The 12,928-nt window shown below is 37.4% G+C and overlaps 1 protein-coding gene across 5 annotated transcripts in view; it reads left to right on the top strand.

The window, feature by feature from the left end:
- LOC141960198 (bifunctional heparan sulfate N-deacetylase/N-sulfotransferase 3) overlaps positions 1 to 12,928 on the top strand; it is a 73,393-nt gene that overhangs the window by 27,390 nt on the left and 33,075 nt on the right. For all 5 annotated transcript variants that reach the window (XR_012633573.1, XR_012633574.1, XM_074905171.1 and 2 more), the window contains 3 exons: positions 3,929 to 4,016; positions 6,911 to 7,065; positions 10,695 to 10,880. Coding sequence is in view for 3 of the 5 variants with exons in the window: in XM_074905171.1 (XP_074761272.1) it covers positions 3,929 to 4,016; positions 6,911 to 7,065; positions 10,695 to 10,880 (429 nt within the window). In the remaining 2 variants the exon portion in view is untranslated. The remainder of the gene's footprint in view (positions 1 to 3,928; positions 4,017 to 6,910; positions 7,066 to 10,694; positions 10,881 to 12,928) is intronic.

Raw genomic sequence — 12,928 nt, 5'->3', positions numbered from 1 at the left:
GTGAAGAAGGGGGTCTTTCATCATATAGTGAATTCTACATTTGATTTCTGGCACAAGGCATTTCCTAAATTCAGTATGTGAGTCTAGGAAAAGTTCAATAGAAAGTACTCCATTGTAGCTACGTACATGAAAGTGATCATGCAGCCAGCAATTTATTTTCCTTATAGTACCAGTGGAAGTATAACATACGTACTAAATAATTATTTAGAAACATATGAAGGCTTTACTAACCAGTTTGTAAAATATAATCTTTAGTACTAGTGTATTTATGTGACATCTCTACGGATACCCAGAGGGCTGTTCATAAGCCAGTCATAAAATATACAGAAAATATCACCAGCTTACCTTCAGCATATAAAACAGCATTTAGAAATGAAATTTCAAGCTTTTTGTCCCTTTGCTTCTCTCTTTCTGATAGAAACTCACAGTAATAGGCCCTGCCATCTGGTACTATATATTTTTCATGAGTTTTAACATTTTGTTTTTAGAACCTGAAAGATGAGTAAAATGTCAAGTCACGCAGAAAATAATCACAGGCATGACAACTCAAATGTTATCTCAGCTTGTCTGCACAAAAAGTGGTTCACAGCAGGCCTGTGCCCTCCCTCTTTGCAGAGAGAGCAGGTGAGCAGGTACACGGTTGGTATTAGCTGATACATTTTCAAACACCACCACAAGGCTTTAGCAGAATATCTCCTGTTGATTTTAATGAGAGTAATGTTGCCAAAAAAACCCAACAGCCATTCTGTAGAAGCTGAACTTCAGATTTCCTTTAGAGTTTCATGTTATTTGAGTGTGATTTGGATATTGTGGCTGCTGGCCTAAATAAAATGCAGACATCAGGCAATCATTGAGGCAAGAAGGTGTAACTATATTAGCAAAATTAATTCTGAGCAAAGAAGTAAACTCTATGATGCATTATCATGGGCTTTTTCCTACCCTTCTTCTCCCTTTCATTTGAAAGCCGATGTTTGCGACTTCTGTCAGCTCTGTAGCTGCAGTGTGCCAGGGAGGTGCAGCAAAGATCTCCTTCCAGGTTGTGTTTCTCTGGTGTTTCCAGCTGCTCTTTGTTTTTCCCATTCTGTTTTTCGATCATGCTGAGACTAGACTGGAGCTGACAAGCTGAGAAGGTGTTAGAAAGGTACAGACCTTCAGCTCAAAAAATGCTCACAGGTCTTAATCTAATTTGGAGGGAAAGATCTGTGCAGCCCATTCATGCCACCTTGCTGTCAAGCTGCACTCGGGATCTCTTTCATTCAACAGTATGTACTGTTAATGTAATAAATGTACAGCCATATCATTTGCCTCCTACATTTTTAACTGTACAAAAATAAAATTATTTCTGTGAATAGGTTCCCAGCAGCTCATGGATGGTTTTCATAATAAATCCTCTGCAGATTTTCTACCTTTCGTTAGAATAAGAAGTCTCCTTGGTGATCTTTGCACTCAGCCTGTGCAAAAGCTCTCATTACAGCATTGCAAGATTTTTCTCTTAATATTCCACTTCACACATCTCAAGCTTGTTTTCAATTATCTTCATTCTGTGCTTCATTTTACTCATTCCCTTAGAAAGTCCCTTGTTTGCAGAACATTTTCCAGGCTTTCCAGTGAAAGATGATCTTTACCTTACTAGTACTGTTCTTTGAAACTGCCTATACTGTTGTTGTTGGAGCTATGCTGCTGAAGAAGACAGTGGGAGTGGCAAATTATTTCCAGATCTGAAAGGACCTTAAGAAATAGGAAGCAGAAGTGATGGTTCTTTCACAGATTTAGTTTTGTGATTAATATATGTTTAGTGAATATGCTTAGGCATAATGTTATGGTCTGCTGAAATGGTGAACAAGGCAAGTACTACTGATGACTCAGAATTGAAACCACTCATGTTTTGTTAGACATGTCAGCAAAACTCAGATTTGCAAAACTCTAGGATGGGGACAAATGGCTGTCTGTCCTATTGGTGCAGATCAGCTCCTTCAAGCACCAGCTTCCCTGAGCCAGCAAGAGCTACAAGCTTCATGAGCTGGCTGAGGCCTCTGATGCAGGGTAGTAGAGGACTTGAAAGTACCTGTGTTCCTGCTTGGAGCAGTGCTGCTGTCTCTCCATGGGGCCAGGTGAAAATGCTGACCTCTGGAAAAGGGGTGCTGGGAAAGGCGGGCACAGAGCTGGGATGTATGCACCAGCTGTGGTGTGTGAACACCTCTTACTGGGCATGGAACTCTGCTCGGCCTGCTGCCTCAGGCCTCTCTTGAGGTTGGTGCACAGGGCATCCCCTGCTATCATCATCCTTTGCCTGGTTTTGTCCCTAGAATGTTGTAGGTGTGGCAGTGTAAGAAAACAGGCTTGACAGCGTTTGCAGGTGGAGATCCTACTTTTACTAGAATTGATATAAGTGAGCCCTGGAAAAGACCTGAAGAAGAACTTGTGTGCACAAAAGTTTCTCTGGTAAGGTGGGTATCACCTCCATCTGTAAAACAGGTCATATTTTAAGGAACCGTAACTTCATTATGTTATGCCCCTTATCTAAAGCTGGACTTGACTTCCATGTTAATGTTTTGTTGTCATTGACATTCCAGTTAAAAATATAGTTTTAGAAAAATTACTCATATAATGAAAATGTCCAAAGAAACTGGGCACCAAATTGTCATTGAATTTCAAGAGTGGGGAGCCTACGAGACCTTTAAACCTTTGAAAATACCCAGTGATTTTAATCTTTCTGTGCTTTTTAAAAAATACATTCCCCTTTCATAACGTGCTTAGAGTTACTAATTTCTGACAATAGTAATGTTTTTAATCACTTCATTAAAATCATTGTGCTGTAATGTATGTTGACTTTGAAAACCTTTCACGACCTTTGATGTATAAATGTTTCTCTTTCTTTCAAAGGTACTGCATGAGTGCCTGTCTCCAAGTGTGTGTTTGCATGCTGTAGCTGGCCATATACTTCTGATGTGCTCTGTACAGTGTCACAAATCTCCAAACAGTCCAGTGTGTTCATAAATTACCAACTACCAAGTGTGCAGTTGAAGCCAGGTTATTTAGAGGAATGTGCACTCTAAGTCTCATTATAGAGGAGGCTTTTTGCTCTTCTGCTTTGTTCTTGCTTTGCAGTTTTATTTTGCATTGGAAAGCTGGGTTCCTTTGTTACACCTGGAAAACTAAGAGAGCGAACAACAGCAGAGTGCAACAGTTTGGGAGAGAACTCCTGAAAGTAATATGTAAATCTTGGGAGTAACAAATCAAGAAGAGCACACTGAAATCAGAGTGAAGCTGTATCTGATGAATAATAGCTTTCCCCTGTCTTCCTGCATGCTGGTTTTTTGTTTGTACTAATTTAGTGTAAGTACATGTATGCTGACAGCCAGTATGCTGTCTGAGAAATGTGTCACTTTGGGGGAATTTAGGATTAAGTTCTTTGATGTGGAATAGACTTCATCTAGCTTCTTTCTGTCTTTCTGCATTTTTTTTTCATTGCCAGTAATTTTGACACATGACTAAAATGCTATGTATGTACTTGACCTGATCTAGAGAAACATAATTCTAACTGTTCACCCTAGTGAATGGAGCAGTGGTTGGGGACACAAGAGATCTGAATTTCATTTCCTGGCTATGTCCCAGGTTTACTGACTAATCAGTGAAAGATCTTTTCTCTGATGTGTGCCTTTGTTTTTGCTATCTCATGATTCAGGGAGTAAAACAGTTTTTAATAGCTGGTCATCTTTATGAGGTAAATGATGGAGTTTGCATGCTGTCTTTAATCTTTAAATGATAATGAAAATGTATATGACAAAGTAACAGATAAAGAGCTGGTTTTAAATAGCAAAACCAATTGAAAAAACATATACCTGTAAAAATATTTATATTGTTATATTAAATTTCTGTGCCAGGTGTGTTTACTACAGATATGTTTATATGGTTGGGTTTTTTTCAGGCCCTGCTTGACACTCAGAATCTCTTGAGAGCTCAGATTACAAATTTTACTTTCAACCTGGGATTTTCAGGGAAATTTTATCACACAGGTAAGAGTGAAATACTAAAATCACTTTCATTTTGATGTTCTTTGTAGTATGAGGAAAGTAGGAATGACAGAGACTTCTTTCTGAATAGAAAGAAGAGTTTCCTTCATAGTAGCATAACTAAAAAATCAAATTGTTCTTTCTTCCAGGTTTCTTCGGGTTTCTCCTAAAGTTATTATACCAGATTAACCTTTTGTTTGAGCTGTAGTCTGTTTGGGAATAACCATGTAGGTAGAGTCTGTAAACACCTCTTTGCAGCAACATTACTCTTTTAAAAAAGAAAGAAAGTGGTCATTCTTTGCATAATATATTGTCCAATAAGTAAAGCAATTATGTGCAAGTAGGAGAGCCAGGCTGTAGGTTCTAAGGTAAAGACTAAGCCTCTCAGAAAAGTGTACTGTCAGTCTATCAAGTTTCCTGAATAAGAGGAATGTTGTTCCTCCTTCTGCAAGCTGGGACATGCAGAAATGGCAGTCACCGGGCCAGGAGGAGATACTGCAAGAAGGTGTTCCAGGCTTGGGATGACAGCTTTCTACAGGGGTTATACGTGTTGCATACATGTCATTGGATAACAGTATAATCAGTCCTGAGGGGGGAATAAACACATCTCTTACTGTTGCTTTATAATTTCATTCACTTTGAGCTATCTCAGACACTCTCTACAGAACCTCTCCCAGGAAATGGGGAGAGGGAGGCACATAGAATGGGTGAACTGGATTTTTCTCTGCATCTGTTTTCTGAGCACACAAGAGAATTTACGTGGTAATTCTAGGTGGGCTGGAACATCTCGGGATGAGGCACCTATAATTCTAATAATCTGTGATGCCTGCATTAGGTACCAGTGTGGAACAGATTGAATTCTTCCTCTTTCATTAAAATTCAGTTCCTTTCAACCTGTTGTTGAGTGGTAAATTCCATTGATCAAATGAAATTTTCTATTGACTTCACTGAGAGATCTGTTGAGCTACCACAGTTTCTTCTTTTGGATAGTTTGATCTCTACTGTAGACATATAGCAATATATATTACCCATTAAAATAAATTTATACTTATACCGTTGTAGAAATAGGGAGGAACGAAAGATAAGGTATAAAATAGAATGTGATATAGAAGGAAGAAGGTGCTCTCTACTGTCCAACAGAAAGAAAAAGACACACATGCAAAATAGGATAACATCGGAGTCTGGAAGAGAGAGACAAAAGGCAACACAAGATAATGTCATAGTTGAAGGATGTTAATGTGAAAAGAGGGAAGTGAAGTGACATGTTAGCTAAGGCTAGGAACCAAAACCGGATTTATTCAAAACCAAAGGAAGATACACAGAGCTTGAATATGCCTAACTGCTGTGCATGTTACATAGCAGAAGGATAACTGTAACTCCTCTTGTGCTTAGTTGTGCACCTTAGTCTGTATTGCTTGTAATTTTGAGAAGAGGCAGGGAAAGAAGTCTGTTATTTAGAGCTGAACAGCTGGAGAAGAAAGCAGCTGGGCTGCACAGTCCCTCCACAGGTCTCTCCTGGACTCAACAGACTTCAGCTAGACTTGGTAAATGTCCAGGTTTCACCCCTGCAGTCCAGGTGTCACTTGCACAGTTCAGAGAGACTAGAGATGCCTAAACTTTTTTCACATTCAGGACATCACTTGCTCCATCCATTCCCATCCCTCCCTCCCCTTTCTTTTGCTTAAAATGGCCCAGCAAAATGGCCCTGACTGCCAATTTTGTCACCTGCCAGTATCTCAGCAGGCAGAGGTACTTTCCAGACCATTTCTTTTGCCTCAGTTGACAGTTCAGATGCTTTGTGGAGAACATGCGCATGGGTTTCATGGTTTTGGCTGAGTGGGATTTGGCAAAGGTATTGCATGTTTGTAGTACAAACTGACCCAGTTACTGGCTGTAAACTGAATGAGTTGAGCCTGTCTCTGTTACAGCCCATCCCTTGCTGTAGTTTTCTTCCTTTCTTGATGTGCTTTCTTCTCCCCAGTCTGGCTATCGTCTGACCTTCAGACGCTCCTTTCACTTTTCTTAAATAGTGTGTGAAGATCACACAGGGCCCTGTGGACTCACGTGGGGTTCTAAAATCTAATGATCCTACAAATATTGGCACATCGTTACATATGTCTGCCCACATTTTTCATTCACTGCTGCAGTTCCCTCAGAGGTAATAAGGAATAAAATCACAACAGTGAAGGTATGTCAGACAAGGTTTGCTGAAGGAAAGAAGAAAAATCAAAAGGCATATAGGGTTAGTGAGAGTCTAGCTGTATGGATGCAGATAACACCAGAGCTGAATGTGATGAAAGAAGGAGAATGGATGTTGCAAAATGCTGAGAGAAGGGATTTGTCTGTGAAATACCTTGGTGGGCTCCAGTTACCCTTTAAGCAAAGATGCAGATTCCTGGGAACTCCTCAATAAGCCATGATCAGAAAGGTAAGGATTAGTGGTGAAAATAATTGTATTAAGCGTAATATTTTAAAAAGGCTGCTGGAAAAAATAACATCAACGTATCACAGGTAACAAAAGAAGTTTGATTGGGAAGTGAATTTAGTTTGGATAACGAATACCAGAAAAGAATTGTCAACATTTTAACTTATACTCTGTATTAAACTGTCTTGTATACAATTTCCATCCCTTAGATACTGATGTTACTGATACAGCACATGTATGTGAGGACAGTGTTGTACCCATGTGTTCAAGATGCCATGAAAGTGGGGCACTCAGTCTTTTACTTGGCTGTAGTTAATTCAAGAAAAGGAATATGTACTTGGAAACATTTTAAATCCTCAGTACTTTAAATGGTCACATTTTATTATGCCAATTTATTTCTGATATTTTTAAACATTTACAAGAATATAATAAAAGTAGAGACTTGAGAGATTCTTTGGGGTTTTTTTTGCAGGCACTGAGGAGGAAGATGAAGGTGATGACCTGTTGTTGAGGTCTGTAGATGAGTTTTGGTGGTTTCCCCATATGTGGAGTCACATGCAGCCTCACCTCTTCCACAATGAGTCATCACTGGTGGAGCAGATGATCCTCAACAAAAAATTTGCCTTAGTGAGTTATATTTTTGCATTTTATATTGAATTTAGGTATTCAGAAACTATTATTCCTATCTTGTTGGAAAATCAGTCCTTGTAGAGTTTGTTTTAATCTCAATGAATTGAAAAAAAAGAAAGTTTTTGTAAAGTGCTTTTTGCAGTTGCTCTATTTTGCGCCATGAAAATTCTGTTTTTCTACAGTTCTTTCTTCAATTGAAGTTTGATTTCTTTGGCGTTACTTTATGAAAAATTTTGAATGGAAAAATTCTTTCAGAATGAAGAATTAGTATGTTCTCATCTTGGAAAGTCAATATAGATAAAACTTTTTCTGTTTCAATATTTTCCTAAATAAATATTTTGTCCAAATAACCCCTTGTTTAGATTAGAAAAAAACCAAACTTTTTGCGAGAATAAATGATCCATCAAAATGTGTCAAATGACTTTATGAAAATACTGCATGTTAGGATAAATGAAGTGTGCAACATTTTCAAAGATGCTTTTCTGCAGTGATACCTAATAACATCTTACATTTGCCCTTTGGATCAGCTTTATAAACACTTGTTTTGAAAAGCATTGCCTTTACTAATTATTTATTCACAGCAAAGCTCTGGAAAAATGAAGTTTCAGTGAGAATATAAGAAAAATAAAACCAGATCTTTAGGTCTGGGGATACTAGAGAAACAGACTTACCTTTTCTCTACAGTTTATTCATTCAGTAAAACCAAACCAAACTGCTGTACATAGTACATATTATTTGTCTGAAGAAATGTTCCGATGTAAACACATAAAGAAGTGTTATATCAGAATATCTCAGCAAACATAACTTGTTTGCTGAAATATATCTATTCTTCCAGCAGCCTAACTTCATTTCCCCCTTTTCAAAATACACCGGTTGCTCTTTAGCTGGCAGTTAGTGACTTTGTTCCTTAAAAGAGCAGGGGAATTTGAAATAACAGAACAAAAAAGAGTGCACTTATGGGCCTGTGTCAGTGAGTGTAGGAGGAAGGTATAGACCTAGAATATCAAACAATTAAAATTTGTATTTGAAAACTTTGCTTTTAAGTAAGGTATATGCTTTCTTTCAACCAAAGATATTTATCAAGTGTACTGTAATCTGTAGTTGTACTAAGTAGACACCAGCTCAATTTTACTGTTTCCTTTAAAGAAAGCATTTCAATAGAAGTTAGAACCATGAAAATTTGAAAGCCCTGTGTCCAAAATTTCCTTTTTTCTATGATTCTGTGTACTGTTGCAAGCTCCACTGCATTAGTTCTTGTAGTTTTGGTGTGACCTAAGACATCCTCTGGGATTAGTCTACAGTATGTAACCATTAAAGTATGTTGTTAGAATAATTCATATTCAACCCTGGTTTAGGTAACTTCATCAGTTTCTTTTTTCTTCATTACTTTCAGTGCCCTTAATACTTAGATACCTTATATTAATTTTTTTGTGTGTCTGAAGCTCTTTATAGACATATAGACATGAAGCTACTCATGCTTCATTTGCTTAAAGTATTTAAATGAATAACAGAGATAAGTATCCTGCTTTTTTGAAAGAGGCTGAAATGCTGATGCCTCATGCATTATCAAACTGAATGTGTATATTGTGTGTGAAATGCTCAACTTGGGAATTACAGTCACTAATAAATAATGGAGACACTGATACATTGAAGATGATAGGCTCATAATTAGAATGAAAGATTTTAATTACATATTTATTACTGCTTATTGTAAAACTTGAGGGAAAACTCCTTAAAAATCAGACATTTCTTTGTAGCTGAATGAAGGAGATTAAATGGGACATTAGAGAATGCAATTTCTTACATGTTCTGTAAACATTTTTCTTTCTGATGTTTATGCATTCTTAAGGGAAGTAGAAAAGATAAAAGGAAGAGGAACTGAAATATCTGTGATGGAATTATATAGTGTAAAGCTGTGTAACTGATGGCGAGTCCATTCTTTATCTCTAATGCAGTAAAACCAATAGGCCAGATCTTACTCATTCCTACTTTGGCACATTACACCTAGTGCACCCCGGCTGTAAATCACCTAGTGCACTCCCAGGGTGCAGCAGGATTGCTAGTGGCGTGTTTGGATCTTACCCAGGAGCAGCATGGCGTTACAAGAATTCCAAAAGCTGCACCAGCCTCAGGGTGGTAAAATCTTACACCTCATTATGTGTGGCAGAAATTGCTGAAGGGGAATAATAATTTCACCAGTTTTTTAAATATAGAAAATTTAGGGTTGTCCACTGTGATTAAACCATACCTGTCTGTTAAACATACCATTGTACTAGGTTCAAAGTAGCCCTTTAATGAGGAAGAAATAGCTTTCTTCCCTTGCAGCCTTCACCTTTTTAGTCTTATTTCTCATGTTCTTCCAGAGCAGAAGCAAATGCTGCTTTTTGTGAGTTGGCTTTGTTTTGAGCTGTTAGTGAACTTACCATATTTAAATTGTAACAGATACATCTAATATTGAATCCTGACTATTTAAACTTTTTAAGTCCAGTACATTAGCTTTCCTGCGGTAGATGGTCCTTCTCCAGAAAACATGAAGAAAGATTATTTTACTAAGGTCACACAGCCATTTTTCTTTGATATAATACTTAGTTTTTCATATTCCTTAGTAACTATAGTTTATTCAAAGGAAGGGACCCAAGTAGCAACCAACTCTTACCTTTGCACACAAAGTATGCCTAGAAAATATGAAGATGACCATACAAATACAAACAATATAAAAACCTCTTAAACAGAATTCAAAGGTTGTGCAAAGGTAGTTTTCCTAAGTCATTGCAGTGCAGCAACATCTTATGGACAGTGTATTCTGCTAATCAGACTATCAGAGAAATATCTATTACATACTATTCCTTTGAAAAGTAACCTGAAAGAAAGGAGAAGGGGTGTCAAAATTCTCTGGAGTATGTTGGAAACCAGAAACTGGAAAGAAAATATATTGAATGTCAAGAGAAGGTAATATTCGCAAGGTCAGTGTGTAAACAAGATAAATGACAGAAGTCTGCAAAAATAGAAGATGTACTACAAAAGGGGTTAGTCTACAACATCTGCCTATTATCCTCAGAATTTTACAAGTGGTTTTCTTTTCTCCTTTTTTAAAATGACACTGAAATGGTTAAGATGGCTTTTGAATATGGTTTTGTGTTTCGAGTGGACTAGAGGGGAAATGCAGAGTGACTCTGAAATTCAGCTAACAATCCAAGTAATTTTGTGGGGACATGTAGTGGAAATCTCATTTTTGTAATTGTAACTGCCAAATGCTACCTGTTGTGTTGAAGATGTGCCAGTAATTTTCTCTCGAATTCTTAGTTTGTGAGCAAATTCCTTGTAAGAACTGGAAAGAGTGCAGCTTTCTGTTTAATGTAGATTGAAGAAATCAAATGTAAAATACATACATATATATCACTCTTCCCTATATACTCATAAAATTATTTATTAAAAAGGCTTTTGTATTAAAATCCTGCATTTCATCTTCACCATGCTGCCTTCCATCTCCCTTACATATCAGCATATTTTGATATCACCATTATTTGCATTTTAGAGCTGTTCTTGGTCTCTCACAAACAAAGGATTTGAGAAATGCCAAAGCATCAAGTTTCTTACATTTTTGAAAGCAGTCTGTTATGTTTTAGGAACACAGTATTCCAACTGATTTGGGCTATGCAGTGGCTCCACACCATTCTGGAGTCTATCCAGTACACGTTCAACTTTATGATGCCTGGAAAAAGGTCTGGAATATCAGAGTTACCAGCACAGAAGAATACCCACATCTGAAACCTGCAAGGTATAGACGAGGCTTCATCCACAAAAATATCATGGTGAGTTGTATTTATGATGTTCATGTTTTAACCACTCTACCATTTTATGAACAATTTATTTTTAAGTGGAAAAGCACGGTATCCTGAAAGTTCACATTGTGAGAAGCACATATTGCTATGCATAAGTAGCAAGATATATTTGACAGTTTCTTGTTAATTAAAATCAGTCTGTTGCTGATGATGTTATTGCTGATGAAGGTAGCCTCCAGGCACCCCGCTGTTAACAGTTAACAGGCTGTTAACTGTTCTAGTCCTACTGTTAATACAGTTCAGAGATCTCAAGGAAAAAGTCAACATCTTTTTTGCATCTTTTAGCAGAATATTATGGGTTAGGTTTTTAGCAGGTTTTAAATTTGCATAGTAGCATTAGCTGCAAAAGAGTTTTGCCAGTTTATGCCATCTGAGACTCTGGATCCTGTTGCATAAATATTTTTTCTTCAGTTTTTTCATTCTACCATACAGAAATGTGAGCTGTGCTTTGCACTGTGTCTTAACCCCACAGCTAGGCTTAGGGCCCAGGCAATCAGTCTGGATGCAAGGCACACACTCAAAAGGTTGGAGGGAAGGAAGCCACCCACACCCCACACCCCCCTCCAGGCCATGAAAGTGCTCTGTTGAGGCAGCCACAAGTCAAATCACACAATTTTTCTGTATTAAATAATTCACAGTGTTGTTCACTGACAGCAGTCTTTGCCAAAATGGGTCATATGCAACTGACATGGAAGCTGTTATGCTAATACCATCTGGTCACTGGGGCGTAGGCTATGTCTGATTCACATATTGTCATTATCTGAAAAGTGTTTCAAAACTACTTTCCAGAATACTTGATGGTATGTTCTGGAGTAACTTTCTTTTGGAGCATGCAGGAGAGCAGTGAATGGGAAGGATCCTAGTGTGTGTACTGTGTTGTGTCTCTGGCTGCAACAGGCAGTTTTGGAGGGTCAAGTGCCTTAACACAAGACTGCCACTTGTAACAGAATTCTGATGTTGTCCTCATGTTACCATGGATACCACTTTTCTAAGCAAAATAATATTGAAAAGTTTTGATCTATTTTTGGATGATGCAAACTAAAATGATCTCCAGACATCCAGGAAAAAAATTGACACCATTCAGATTTGAGCTACAATTGATTCTTCTCAAAGCAAGAGCTGCATGTAAAATCATGGGTTTGTGGGTATGCTCAGGGGGGGCGTGAAGCATTTGAGGAAGACTGACTGACTCTCGGACTCTCCAAAAATCTCTTCCAGAAATTTTTGTGAAAAAATGTCATTTGAAGACACATAATGAGATCTAACACAAGGACACTGGGGCCAAAAATCTATTTCCAAGAACAGTCATATAAAACCACCTGTTTTGGGAGTCTAAAGCTTTCAGTTCTCCAGGGCAAATACATTAATATTTTACATCTGCAGGCTTATAGTGATGAATACATTAGGTAATAAAATCATTATGTAAGATTTGCCAGAGCATTTCCCATCCAGTACAGCTTCATTCTTTGCCTCTGTAAAGAATTGTTCTCATATTTCATCAGTGAAATCCAAAGGTTTTTTAAAAAGCCTGTGCAAGTTTATAGCAAGTGTACAAATTCCATACATTTTCTGAAACACAGAATTTATGATCTGTGATCGCAGTATCTTGTACGTTACGGAAATGATGTTGAGAAATGAAACTACAGGAAATAAAAAGTATCTAGAGAACCACAGTCTGTGTCAAGCAAGGGGTTTGCATGCTTTAGAAGTTTAAGCTATCATGTAATAAATGTTTTAAATTCAACTAAAATCTTTGAGACAATCCCAGTTTAAGAATTATACATGAACATCAATACTCAGCTCTCTATTTTCTTAAAAAATTAGACATGATTGTAATGCTCTCCAGCAAATTATTTTCTGAAGTTGACAGAAAATATTTTGAAGTTTTGGAAAACCTAACTGCAATTATTAGTTCTTCCTATTCAAAAAACTTGTTCTTTGCATGTTTTTTAAAATACTTTTGTTTATGCTACTTTTTATTGCAACTGGTGTTACAAAACTAGCACAGTTGAATGAGA

This window comes from Athene noctua, chromosome 4 (assembly GCF_965140245.1).
Source record: "Athene noctua chromosome 4, bAthNoc1.hap1.1, whole genome shotgun sequence".
In the NCBI taxonomy this organism is placed as follows: domain Eukaryota; kingdom Metazoa; phylum Chordata; class Aves; order Strigiformes; family Strigidae; genus Athene; species Athene noctua.
This window is presented reverse-complemented; position numbering and strand designations above follow the sequence as displayed.